Source organism: Hylobates moloch, unplaced genomic scaffold (genome assembly GCF_009828535.3).
Source record: "Hylobates moloch isolate HMO894 unplaced genomic scaffold, HMol_V3 SCAFFOLD_14, whole genome shotgun sequence".
NCBI lineage: Eukaryota > Metazoa > Chordata > Mammalia > Primates > Hylobatidae > Hylobates > Hylobates moloch.
The window spans coordinates 46271814-46285845 of NW_026652289.1; the positions used below are offsets into that span (position 1 = coordinate 46271814).

Sequence of the window (14032 nt, forward strand, 5' to 3'; positions counted from 1 at the left end):
TGTCCTTATACTTGATCTGTTTCTGGACTCTTTTTTTTTTTTTTCATTTTAATAGGTCCATTTGTTTATTGCTGTGCCAATTCTCTACTCTTAATTGAGACAATTTTCCTCTCATTTTACTTCTTTTAATTGTGTTTAAAAAAACTCGTGACATGAGATCTACCCTTTTAATAAATTTTGAAGCATATAGTACAGTATTGGTAATTGTAAGTACAATGTTGAAAAGCGGATCTCTAGAACTTTTTAATTTTGCATGGTTGAAACTTTATACCCATTGGACAGTAACTCTTCATTTCCTCATCACCCCTGTCCCTGGCAACCACTATTGTACTTTCTGCTTCAATGAGTCGGTCTATGTTAGATACTTCATATAAATGGAACCATGCAGTATTTGTCTTTTGTGACTGGCTTGTTTCACATAGCCTAGTGTCCTCAAGATTCATCCATATTGTGGCATGTGATAGGCTTTCCTTCTTTTTAATGGCTCCATAGCATTTCATTGTGTGTATACCACATGTTGTTTATCCATTCATCTGTTGATGGACATTTGGGTTGCTTCCATGTCTTGGCTATTACAAACAATGAGTGTGCAAATATCTCTTTGAGATCCTGATTTCAATTCTTTTGGATAAATACCAAGAAGTTGGATTGCTGGATCATATAGTAATTCTATCTTCCTTCACAATATTTTAGCTTTTTTTTTTTGAGACAGAGTCTCGCTCTGTCACCCAGCCTGGAGTGCAGTGGCATGATCTCAGCTGTTACCTCTGCCTCCTGGGTTCAAGCAATACTGGTGCCTCAGCCTCCCGAGTACCTGGGACTACAGGCATGTGACACCACGCCCAGCTAGTTTTGCCATGTTGCCCAGGCTGGTCTTGAACTCCAGGAAATCTACCCACCTCGGCCTCCCAAAGTGCTAGGATTATAGACATGAGCCAGCACGCCTGGCCTCCCTTGGCTCTTACAGATATTTATGCCACTAGATGAACTTTAGAATCATTTGTTATGTTTCAAAAAATTTTTCTTTGGGGATTTTGATGGGACTTGCTGTAAACTTATAGATAAACTTGGAGAGAAGTAGCATTTTACAGTATTGAGTCTACTCATTCAGGACTATGGTTGTTTCTTTATTTATTCAAGTATATTTTAGACCCCTTAGTAAAGTTTTGTAACATAATAATAAGCTTTATTTCTTTTCAGGTCTATACCTACATCTATCTATGTACTTTTTACTTCTAATTCCCCCTCTTCTCTGTAGTATTCTAAATTAAGTCAATGGTGGAAAGTCTAGGAGACCAGTTAAACCAAACTGTACTCATAATTGACTCTTCCCTGTTTTCTTGGATTCGAAACCTTTATAACCTGGCCAACTATGTTCATATGACTTTGTTTTCTAGGAATGGAGATTCTGTCAGGAGGTTCCACAAATCCTTATGCAAGGTTTCTTGGGAGTTACCGCCAGTCTGCCTGACACACAAGCAAGTCAGAATTTCACTCATGAGCACTTCTTTTTTTTTTTTTTTTTCTGAGACAGAGTCTTGCTCTGTTGCCCAGGCTGGAGTGCAGTGGTGCAATCTTGGCTTACTTCAACCTCTGCCTCCCGGGTTCAAGTGATTCTCCTGCTTTAGCCTCCCAAGTAGCTGGGATTACAGGCACGCACCATCACACCTGGCTAATTTTTGTATTTTTAGTAGATGGGGTTTAGGCTCAAGCAGGGTCCTTGCTATGTAAGTTAGAAAACAGAATAATATAATTGATATTTAGCCAATTTATTTAAATTTAGGAATGATAAAATTTCAGATATAATACTGAGCTTAAAAGCTATCTCGATAAAACCTTCTTAAGGTGGAAAGGCATGCATGTGTCAACTGATTTTCATATAAACCTGTCTTGTTTTTTGTGCAGTCATTCCAAAGCAAAGCATTTTTGGGTAACATTGATCTTTGTGAAGAGCTTAGATGACTTTGGATTTGGGAGGCTGAGGCAGGCAGATCACCTGAGGTTAGGGAGATCAAGACCAACCTGGCCAACATGGCAAAACCCTGTCTCTACTAAAAATACAAAAGTTAGTCAGGTGTGGTGGTGGGCACCTGTAATCCCAGCTACTCAGGAGGCTGAGGCAGGAGAATTGCTTGAACCTAGGAGGTGGAGGTTGCAGGGAGCTGAGATTGCGCCATTGCACTCCTGGGCAATAAGACCGAAACTCTGTCTCAATTAAAAAAAAAAAAAGGTGACTCTGGAATAACTGGGGAAGGTTTGGGATATTTCAACCACATTTGCCTATAATTTCTTGTGTGGTTTTTTTTGTTTGTTTGCTTTTTAACATCTAGACCTCAAGAAACACTCGTTCAGATGAAGAGAGAGATGGCAACTGGGATGCTTGGGGCGACTGGAGTGACTGCTCCCGGACCTGTGGGGGAGGAGCGTCATATTCTCTGCGGAGATGTTTGACTGGAAGGTCAGTGGTGGCTTCACTTGCTCCTGAATGTGAAATGTGCCAGTGCTTCTGGATGGGTGGAGAGGAGAGATAACTTTATATGGCTTTGGAATGTGCTGTGATGATGGTGTAACATTTGCTTTGTCTAAATGTTAGTCAACCTAGGTTAACATATTTAAGCAGCAATGGTCCCGTTTTCGTGAGTGTGGCCATGTTTCGCACAGGGCCCAGGAGCACTGGACACTTTGGGCTTTGAGGAAAGGAAATTCTGGCACTTTAAGTCACTGGTTTAAAGTTGTCAAGAGTTGGGGCAAGAGGTCAAGTCTTCTGAGTTATGCCCTTGGGTTGCTGCAACTTAATCCAGTTCTTGTTCATCTATTCTGAGCAACCCATTGATTAAGAACATGATACAAGTTCTGTTTTCATATTTTAGGTATGTTTATGTTAAATAATATTTGCAAAAATGTAAAATCAGCTTTTTAAAAAAACCTGTAAATTTCTAATAAGCCTGTGCTTATCATTGTTTTTGAGACACTTCAAGGTAATTCTTTATGGGACAGTTTAATTCCCAGTCAAGGATTTTGCATCAGCTCTTAGGTAAGACAGAGCCCCAGATTGATGGAATCTGATGTGCTAGTCTTGTACAGAAGAAGATTCCGAGATTATGTCAGTCATCTTCAGATTTGGAATATTGTTAGGCAAAAGAGTAAATTGGCCTTTGCTGATTAGCTTCAAGATATAGAGTAGAAATGCAGGGAGAGCATATTTTGGCTGGAGTTTGGATTTCGTTGAGGTCACTGTTTTATCATACATTAAACGGTGACCCAGTATGTCCTCCAGTTTCCTTGTGACAGTGCAGAGCAGGGCAGATGAGAGATTGTACATGTGGCCTTTGAAATGAAAGACTCACTGGTCTACTCCAGGAAGGCCTGGGAAGGTTGCTGGAGGTACTGTAGTAGCGTTCCCTCAGGGTGAGTTCTAACTCAGAGCATGGAAGCTTCAGTAAAGCATTGGAGAACTAAATCCAGGGATTATTCTTGCAAAGAGAAAGTGTTATGCCTGCTTCCCCATGTTTCCACCTTGGTGAGCAGATATAGGCCCTGGTATTCTGTGTCATGCTGTGTGGAAGAATGATGGGGTATCATGTTGTATTGGGATATATTTATTCTGCCAAGGAGGCTGCAATAGGAGAGCTACACCCTGTGGGCAAGGGAAGGAGGCTTTTTTTTTTTTTTTTTTTTTGGAGAGGGAGTCTCACTCTTGCCCAGACTGGAGTGCAGTAGCGGGATCTGGGCTCACTGAAACCTCCGCCTCCCAGGTTCACGCAATTCTCCTGCCTCAGCCTCCCAAGTAGCTGGGATTACAGGTGCCTGCCACCATGCCTGGCTAATTTTTGTATTTTTAATAGAGACAGGGTTTCACCTTATTGGCCAGGCTGGTCTTGAACTCCTGACCTGAATGATCCACCTGCCTTGGCCTCCCAAAGTGCTGGGATTACAGGCATGAGCCACCATGCCTGGCCAGGGGGCTTCTTATGTAAAGGGTGAGTTCTTTCCCACTGCTGGCCAGCCACATGGGGGAGAAGTTTCCAGCCTGGAAATGAGTGGGGAAGGGAGAACTTTGGCATCTCTTTCTAAACTTCAAGTCTGAGAAGTCTGAATAATTTGCTATTAGTGGTAGGGTTAGAGTGGGAAAGGAGTGGGATTTATTTGCACTGGTTTTTTTTTTTTTTTCTAGTATGTATTTGCATTTGTTAAAGAGAATTCAGAGGAATATATTAAGGACCATGAATAACCACTTTCATCCTATTGTCATACAACTAAAATGTTCACAATTTATTTATTATTTGGTTCATTTTTAAAATTTCTTTGATTTTGCTTGGAACATAATTTTGCCAAGTGATATATCTCCAGAAGGCTGAAGGTAGGGAAGGGCAGTTGCTCAACTTCTTCCATCTTTTCTACTCGTACTCAGAAGGGGAGACTTGGGCAACAGGAGAGGAAAGGGAGGCAGGAGAGTTCTTGGCTTTATTGTTGAGAGCAGGTATTGGTGTTCTCTGTTTGGCAAGTGTCTTAAGCTGACTGTTGTGAGCACTTTGATGGATTTTCTGAGAAATTGCCTTTGCCCTCTCAAATTCCTTGGGATTTCTTGCCTCCAATTCCCTTGAAATGTGCTATTCACAACACTTTGGCTTGGTAATATTGCTCTTTCCTCAGCTCTGAGACTGCTAGACATGCCCCCAGCTTCTCCCTATTTACATGTGCTAACCCCTCTGTGGCCATCTTGGTAAGTTCCTAAGACAACCACATGCTGGCACTCATGCACGTGCCCACATCTGGTTCACAGGAAACCCTCATGTAAACTTTGCTAAACAAACTCTTCAAGTCCAGGGAGCCAGTGCTGCAACACCTACTCTGCTTACATGGACTGCTGCAGCTGTTCTCTCAGCCCTTAAATTTCTCAGGTGTGAATTAAACACCAACCAACTGTTGGTGACACATATTGAACTCTTCAAGTGGTATCCTTAAAATTTCTTCCTCTTGATTTGGGGTTAGCAGACTGAAGCCCTCATCCCTTCTTGATGGTGCAGAATGAGAGGTAGACTCACAGCACACCTTTCTCAATGAAATCCTCAGAAGTTCTTCCTGTAAGTCTCTGGCTCCAGATCCTTTTAATTCCCTTGATGTGGGTAAGGAGTTTAACTCCAGTGAATTAAGCTAACACGTATCCTGCCTTCAAGGTTCTTACATCTAAGGAGACAAACAATAAAAAAGTAAACAATCAAATTATATATAATTAAAAATTATGTCACTGGCCAGGTGCAGTGGCTCATGCCTATAATCCCAGCACTTTGGGAGGCCGAGGCGGGTGGATCACCTGAGATCAGGAGTTCGAGACCACCCTGACCAACATGGAGAAAGTCCATCTCTAATAAAAATACAAAATTAGCTGGGCATGGTGGCACATGCCTGTAATTCCAGCTACTTAGGAGGCTAAGGCAGGAGAATTGCTTGAACTCGGGAGGTGGAGGTTTCAGTGAGCTGAGATTGCACCATTGCGCTCCAGCCTGGGCAATAAGGGCGAAACTCCGTCTCAAAAAAAAAAAATTGTGTTAAGAAAATCCATAAAATGGTCAGGGAAGCCCTCTGTGCTGGGGCATGTTTATGCTGAGATATTACTGCTAAGAAGAAATCAATTATGTGATGGGAAGGGTTATGAGACCAAAAAAGTTCAGATAGTGGGAGCAGCATATGTAAATATCCTGAAGCAGGAAATGAAAACAGCCTTTTATGTCTGGAGAACAATTAGATGAGAGTGAGCAGAATGGGCAGTCTCCTGCTGACTGCCACTGCAGACAGAGTCTTGGTGGGCACAGAGTCAGCCAGCATCCCACCCTGGGCTAACACTGTGTAGAGAACAGTGGATCCTGCCCCACCCTGAGCAACCACTCCTACTTGTGGGGCACACAGAAGGCACTCACACCTGCCTCTGCCAGTGCCCCGCCCGTGAGCCAACACCACCTCCAGCATGACTGAACACACAGTCACCAACAGGGGGCTCCTGCCCACCCCTAGCTGCGCTGCCTCTGCCACTGTGGTGAATGCCTACAGAGAGGCAGGACCCCCGGCACCTGGTAGCACTCCACCGTAGCTGCCACTACCACTGCTGCTGATATGTGCAAATGAGGATGGATCCCGCTGTCATCGTGCTATGAAATACTTTGGCTGACATCAGCCATCAGAGTGTAATGACTGGCAGTCCAAAAACATTTTGGCCCCCACAGTGCAGTGGATTCCTAACATCAAGGAGTCAGAGAACAAAGTTGGGGCCCAATACAAGTACCCCAGAATTAGAACATCCAGTCTAGGTATTGGGAGCTGAGTGTTGGACCCCTAAAATCTTTTATAAATGAAGCCAGTTGGCTGAATTCATCTTATACTAGAATCAAGCCCTCAAGGTCATTAAAAAAAAAAAGGATAAAAGAAACTAAATTATGCAAAAAGTCAGCAACCTCAAGGATTAAAGGAAGATAAGCCCACAAAGATGAGAAAGAATCAGCACAAGAACCCTGACAACTCAAAAAGCCAGAGCGCCTTCTTTCTAACAGATGACCACCTTGCCTCTCCAGCAAGTGTTCTGAACCAGGTTGAGATGGATTAAGTGACAGAAACAGAGTTCAGAATATGGACAGAAATGAAGATCCTTGAGCTATAGCAGTATGTTGAAACCCAGTCCAAGGAAGCTAAAAACCATTATAAAACAATACTGGAACTGGCAGACCAAATAACCAGTATAGAAGAGTATGTAACTGAACTGAGAGAGCTGAAAAACCCCGTACAAGAATTTCATAATGCAATCACAAGTATTAATAGCAGAATAGACCAAGTGGAGGAAAGAATCTAAGAGCTTGAAGACTGGCTTTCTGAAATAAGACAGTCAGACAAGAATAGAGAAAAAAGAATGAAAGGAATGAACAAAACCTCTGAGAAATATGAGATTATGTAAAGAGACCAAATCTATGACTTATTGGTATCCCTGAAAAAGAGGGGGATAATGGAACCAACTTGGAAAACATATTTCAGGATTTCATCCATGAGAACTTCATGGATGAACCCAACTAGCTAGACAGGCCAACATTCAAATTCAGGAAATGCAGAGAACCCCAGTAAAATACTTCCCAAGAAGATCATCCCAAGAGACATAGCCATTAGATCCTCCAAGGTTGAAACGAGAAAAAATGTTAAAGACAGAGAGAAAGGTCAGGTCACCTACAAAGGGAAGTCCATTGACTAACAGCAGACTTCTCAACTGAAACCTTACAACCAAGAAGAGATTCTGGGCCAGTATTCAACATTCTTAAATTCCAACCCAGAATTTCATATCCAGCCAAATTAAGCTTTATAAGTGAATGATAAATATGATCCTTTTCAGACAAGCAAATGCTGAGATAATTTGTTACCATCAGATCTGCCTTATAAGAGCTCCTGAAGGAAGCACTAAATATGGAGAGAAAAGACCATTACCAGCCACTACAAAAACATACTGAAGAACATAGACCAGTGACACTATAAAGCAACCACATAAACAAGTCTGCAAAATAACCAGATAACATCGTAATGACAGGATCAAATCCACACATATCAATACTAACCTTGAATGTAAGTGGGCTAAATGCCCCAATTAAAAGACACAGAGTAGCAAGCTGGATAAAGAACCAAGACCCATTGGTATGCTTGTCTTGAAGAGACCGATCTCACATGCAGTGAGTGACACACATAGGCTCAAATAAAGGGATGGAGAAAAATCTACCAAAAAAATGGAAAACAGAAAAAAAGCAGAGGTTGCAATCCTAGTTTCACACAAAACAGACTTTAAACCAGAAAAATTTAAAAAGACAAAGGGTATTACTTAATGGTAAAGGGTTCAATTCAACAAGAAGACCGAACTGTCCTAAATATATATGCACCCAACACAGCAGCACCCAGATTCATAAAGCAAGTTCTTAGAGACCTTCAAAGAGATTTAGACTCCCTCACAGTAATAATAAAAGACTTTAACATCCCACTGACAATACTAGACAGATCATCAAGACAGAAAATTAACAAAGATATTCAGGACCTGAACTCAGCACTGGATCGAATGAACCTGATAGACATCTACAGAACTCTCTACCCCCAAACAACAGAATATACATTCTTCTCATCACCACATGGCACTTACTCTAAAATTGATCGCATAATTGAAAGTAAAACACTCCTCAGCAAATGCAAAAGAACTGAAATCATAAAAAACAATCTTGGCTGGGTGCAGTGGCTCATGCCTATAATCCCAGCACTTTGAGAGGCCAAGGTGGGAGGATCACAAGGTCAGGAGATCGAGACCATCCTGGCTAACACGATGAAACCCCGTCTCTACTAAAAATACAAAAAATTAGCCGGGCGTGGTGGCGGGTGCCTGTAGTCCCAGCTACGCCGGAGGCTGAGGCAGGAGAATGGCATGAACCCGGGAGGCAGAGCTTGCAGTGAGCCGAGATTGCACCACTGCACTCCAGCCTGGGCGACAGAGTGAGACTCTGTCTCAAAAAAAACAAAAAACAAAAAACCGAAAAACAATCTCTCAGACCACAGCACAGTCAAATTAGAAAACAAGACTAAAAAAATCACTTAAAACCATACAATCACATGGAAATTGAAAAACTTGCTTCTGAATGACTTTGGGGTAAATAATGAATTTAGGGCAGAAATCAAGAAGTTATTTGAAACTAATGAGAACAAAGATACAACATGCCAGAATTTCTGGGACACAGCTAAGGCAATGATAGGAGGGAAATTTATAGCACTAAATGCCCACATCAAAAAGTTAGAAAGATCTGAATTTAACAACCTAACATCACAACTAAAAGAACTAGAGAACCAAGAGCAAACCAGTCCCAAAGCTAGCAGAGACAAGAAATAAATCAGAGCTGAACTGCAGGAGATTGAGACACAAAAAACCATTCAAAAGATCAATGAGCCAGGTGTGGTGGCTCACGCCTGTAATCCTAGCACTTTGGGAGGCTGAGGCGGGTGGATCCCCTGGGGTCAGGAATTCAAGACCAGCCTGACCAACATGGTGAAATCCTGTCTCTATTAAAAATACAAAAATTAGCTGGGCATGGTGGCAGGCACCTGTAATCCCAGCTACTTGGGAGGCTGAGGCAGAAGAATCACTTGAACCCAGGAGGCAGAGGTTGCAGTGAGCCGAGATCCTGCCATTTGCACTGCAGCCTGGGTGACGAGTGAAACTCCATTTCAAAAAAACAAACAAACAAAAAAAAAAACTTCTCAATAAAGTAGGTATTCAAGGAATATACAGCAAAATAATAAGAGCTATCTATGACAAACCCACAGTCAACATCATACCGAATGGGTGAAAGCTGGAAGCATTCCCCTTGAAAACCAGCACAAGACAAGGATGCCCTCTCTCACTACTCATATTCAACATAGTGCTGGAAGTTTTGGATGAGGCAATCAGACAAGAGAAAGAAATAAAGACCATTTAAATAGGAAGAGAGGAAGTTAAACTATCCCTGTTGGCAGATGACATATCCTATATCTGGAAAACCCCATAGTCTCAGGCCAAAAGCTCCCTAAGCTGATAACTTCAGCAAAGTCTCAGGATACAAAATCAATGTGCAAAAATCATTAATATTCTTATACACCAACAGTCAAGCCAAGAGCCAAATCAGTAACACAATCCCATTGACAGTTGTTACACACACAAAATAAAATACCTAGGAATACAGCTAACCAGGGAGGTAGAATATTTCTACAAGGATAACTATAAAACACCACTTGAAGAAATCAGAGATGACACAAGCAAGTGGAGCAACATCCTATGCTCATGGATAGAAAGAATCAATATGTTAAAATGGCCATACTGCCCAAAGCAATTTCTAGATTCAATGCTATTTCTATTCAAGTAACATTGAAATTCTTTACAGAACTAGGAAAAAAAACTATTTTAACATCCACATGGAACCAAAAAACAGCCTGAATAGCCAAGGCAATCCTAAACAAAAAGAATGAAGCCGGAGGCATCATGCTGCCTGACTTACAACTATACTTCAGGGCTACAGTAACCAAAACATCATGATACTGGTGCAAAGACGGACACATAGACTAATGGAACAAAATAGAGAACCTAGAAATAAGGCCACACACCTACAACTTATGATCTTGACAAACCTGACAAAAACAAGCAATGTAGAAAGGATTTCTTATTCAATAATTGGTGCTGGGATAAATGGGTAGCCATATGCAGAAGATTGAAACTGGATCAATTCTATACATCATATACAAAAATTAACTCAAGATGGATTAAAGACTTAAATGTAAAACCCAATACTATACAAACCCTGGAAGACAACCTAGGCAGTACCATTATGGACATTGGAATGGGCAAAGATTACATGATGAAGACACCAAAAGCAGTTGCAGTAAAAGCAAAAATTGAAAAATGAGGTCTAATTAAACTATTAAGTTTCTGCACAGCAAGAGAAACTACCAATAGAGTGAACAGACAGCCTATAGAATGGGAGAAACATTTTGCAAACTATGTATCTGACAAAGGAACTTAAATTTACAAGAAAAAACAAACAACTCCATTAAAAAGCGGGCAAAGGACATGAGCAGACACTTTTCAAGAGAAGACATGTGGCCAAAAGTCATATGAAGAAAAAAGCTCATCATTGATCATTAGAGAAATAAAAATCAAAACCACAATGCAATAACATGTCACACCATTCAGACTGGCTGTTACTAAAAAGTCAATAAGTAACAGATGCTGGTGAGATTGTGGAGAAAAAGGAGCATTTATACACTGTTGGTGGCAGTGTAAATTAGTTCAACCTTTGTGGAAGACAGTGTAGTGACTGCTCAGAGACCTAAAAACAGAAATAACCATTAGACCCCAAAATCCCATTACTGGGTATATATGCAAAGTTGTATAAATCATTTGATTATAAAGACACTTGCATGTATGTGTTCACTGAAGCACTATCCACAATAGCAAAGACATGGAATCAACCTAAATTCCCATCACTTGTAGACTGGGGTCAGGCATGGTGGCTCATGCCTGTAATCCCAGCACTTTGGGAGGCTGAGGTGGGTGGATCACTTGAGGTCAGGAGTTCCAGACCAGCCTGGCCAACATGGTGAAACTACATCTCTACTAAAAATACAAAAATTAGCCGGGCATGGTGGCGGGTGCCTGTAATTCCAGCTACTCAGGAGCTCAAGCAGGAGAATATCTTGAACATGGGAGGTGGAGGTTGCAGTGAGTGGAGATCGTGCCACTGTACTCCAGCCTTGGCGACAGAGTGAGACTCCTCCTCAAAAAAAAAAAAAAATGTAAACTGGATAAAGAAAATGTGGTACATATGCACCTGGAATACTATACAGCCATAAAAAGAATGAGATCATGTGTTGTGCAGGAACATGGATGAAGCTGGAGGCCATTATCTTTAGCAAACCAATGCAGGAACAGAAAACCAAATACCACATGTTATCAATTAAAAGTGGAAGCTAAACTATGAGAACACATAGACACATATAGGGGAATAACATTCACTGGAACATATTGGAGGGTGGAAGGTGAGAGGAGGTAGAGGATCAGGAAAAATAACTAATGAGTACTAGACTTAATACTTGGGTGACAAAATAATCTGCCCAACAACCCCAATGGGAAAAGTTTACCTATATAACAAGCCTGCACATGTACCTCTGAACTTAAAATAAAGGTTAAATTATAAAAGAAAGAGCAATGGATAGCACATTGTATATTATATATATACACATATGTGTATATATATAATATATATGTATATATGTACTGTTTAGCATAATATGTTTTCTGGAGTTTAAATGTATGTAGAACTTTAAAAACAGAAACAATAATATAAAATTCAGAAGAGAGTAAATTTAAGGTATTCAAATGTCCTTGAATTGTTCAGAAAAATGTAAAATAGACAATTTACCTTCAACTTTTAAAAGTCTGGGATGCACGTTAGATTTCTAAGGTTACCATTAAAAGCAAAATAAAACAATGTATATCTATTCAGATATCACAAGGGCAAATAGAATCATGCTAAAATACTTGATTGATCCAAAAGGGTTCAAGAAAGGAGAGAAAAAAGAACATAGTGCAATTGTGACAAATTGTAAAACAGTAGATTTGAACCCCAGAATACATATTTTACATTAGATGTAAATGGACTAATTACTTCGGTTAAAAGACAAAAGATTGTTAGACTATAAAACAAAATTTATGTGGTTTACTAGAGTCAAACCTTAAATACAAGGATACCGAAAGACTGAAAGTAAAAGCATGGAAAAAAGCTATAATGTGAACCAAAATGAAAAGAAAATTGGTATACCTGTACTAATATCAGACAAAGTAGAATTTAAAGGAAGGAGCATTAGCAGAAATAGAGGAATCATGAAAATATAATATATTAAAACATGGGGATACATCTAAATTCACCCTTATACGGAAGTTTAATAGCCCTGAATACACATATTAGAAAAGAAAAATTGGTTGAAAAAAAAACAGTGGTGCAAGCTGCCATTTAAGAAGTTAAAAAAAAAAGGAAGAACAAATTTTAAAAGTATCTGCATATATACTCTGTGTGTGTGTGTGTGTCCGTGTGTCCACGTTCCTTTACTTCAAATATCAGGGATCTGGATTAGAGTCAAAGTTTGATCAAGTCCCTTGTTAATTCAGTTATGGCTGCCTGTGGGAAAAATGCCCTTCTTCTGCCTAAAGAGTTGCTGCTTTAGACCTATTGCGGCTTTATGTTATTACGGAGACTGAATAGGAAGCTGCAGTTGAAGGCATTCACAAGAAGAAACATTACCTTTGTGTCAATGAATCTCATTTTTTATTATTTTGTGGCTTTCCTTCATTTGGAGATAGTTTCTGGAGTGTCTGCATTTTATTTCATCTCTCCAGAATACCCTATCCCATGTAGGCACTGAGTGTTTTACAGGGACCCTCACTGAGTGAGACCTTATGTGCCCTTACACTTTTGTCTTAGACTAACTGCCCCCATGCCATTGATTGGCAGGAATTGGCTATATCATCTGCCACTCTAATGTAGTGGGAATTGGTGGATTCTCCTGTGGATCTCTTCTTTACTTCAAAGGCAGACTTCTCCTTTATGTACAGTGAATAGTTTATGTAGTCTCTTTTAATTCAGTCTTGCTTACCCTATATATAGCAATAATCACCTAAAGTTTCTGCCTTGTGTATAACTTCTGTGAATTTCCAGGTATGATACAGAGTTATTCACTTATTAACATACTTAGTTATTTCAATGGGAATTTGTAAGGGGGAAGTTCAATATATACGCTCAGATTACCATCTCTATTTAAAATCTTTCCTCCTCTCTCCATTTTCCTTAAATTTTTCCCTGAAATTTTACCTCTGCTAATTTGGAAATTATACACATATCTTGTTTTACTTTACTTATGATTAAATATATACTTAAAAACCACATTTTAATAATTATTTTATAACTATCTCTGTCATTAGTAATTTCTTTTGATTTCTCCTTATGTAAAATGATGACTACTTAGGCTTTTTTTTCTTTATTCCCATTTCTTGAGTTTATTATTAGAATTTGGGATTTTATCTTCAGTTTATTGGCAGTTTTTTTCTTTATATCTTTTCTTTCATAGTAATAAATCAAAGCATGGTTGAAACTTAATTGTGTGTGTGTACACATTATTTCAACACTCACTGTCTATCTTAATTGTGTGTGTGTGCACACAAGCAGCATTATTTCAATGCTGATTGTCAGTTGCTGCTTTGAGTCCCCATTTCTTCCTTTGAGCATTCAGTTCTTCAGGTTGAATGATAGCTTTGTTGGCAGAGATATATTTTGAGCTGTGCTTCTGGAATTTTAGTGTGCATATGAATCACCTTGGGATCTTGTTAAAATATAAACTTTGATTCAGTAGATCTGGAATGAGGCCCAAGAGCTTTCATTTCTAACAGATTCCCAGGTGATGTCAGTGCTGCCTGTCCATGGACCACACTTCAAGCAGCAAAATT

The 14032-nt window shown here is 39.9% G+C and overlaps 1 protein-coding gene across 2 annotated transcripts in view; it reads left to right on the forward strand.

Annotated features, from left to right (window-relative positions):
- The window catches only part of ADAMTSL3 (ADAMTS like 3), a 392111-nt gene that overhangs the window by 115195 nt on the left and 262884 nt on the right, over positions 1-14032 (forward strand). For both annotated transcript variants that reach the window (XM_032174471.2, XM_032174470.2), the window contains exon 3: positions 2331-2458. In XM_032174471.2, coding sequence (XP_032030362.1) covers positions 2331-2458 — 128 coding nt within the window. The remainder of the gene's footprint in view (positions 1-2330; positions 2459-14032) is intronic.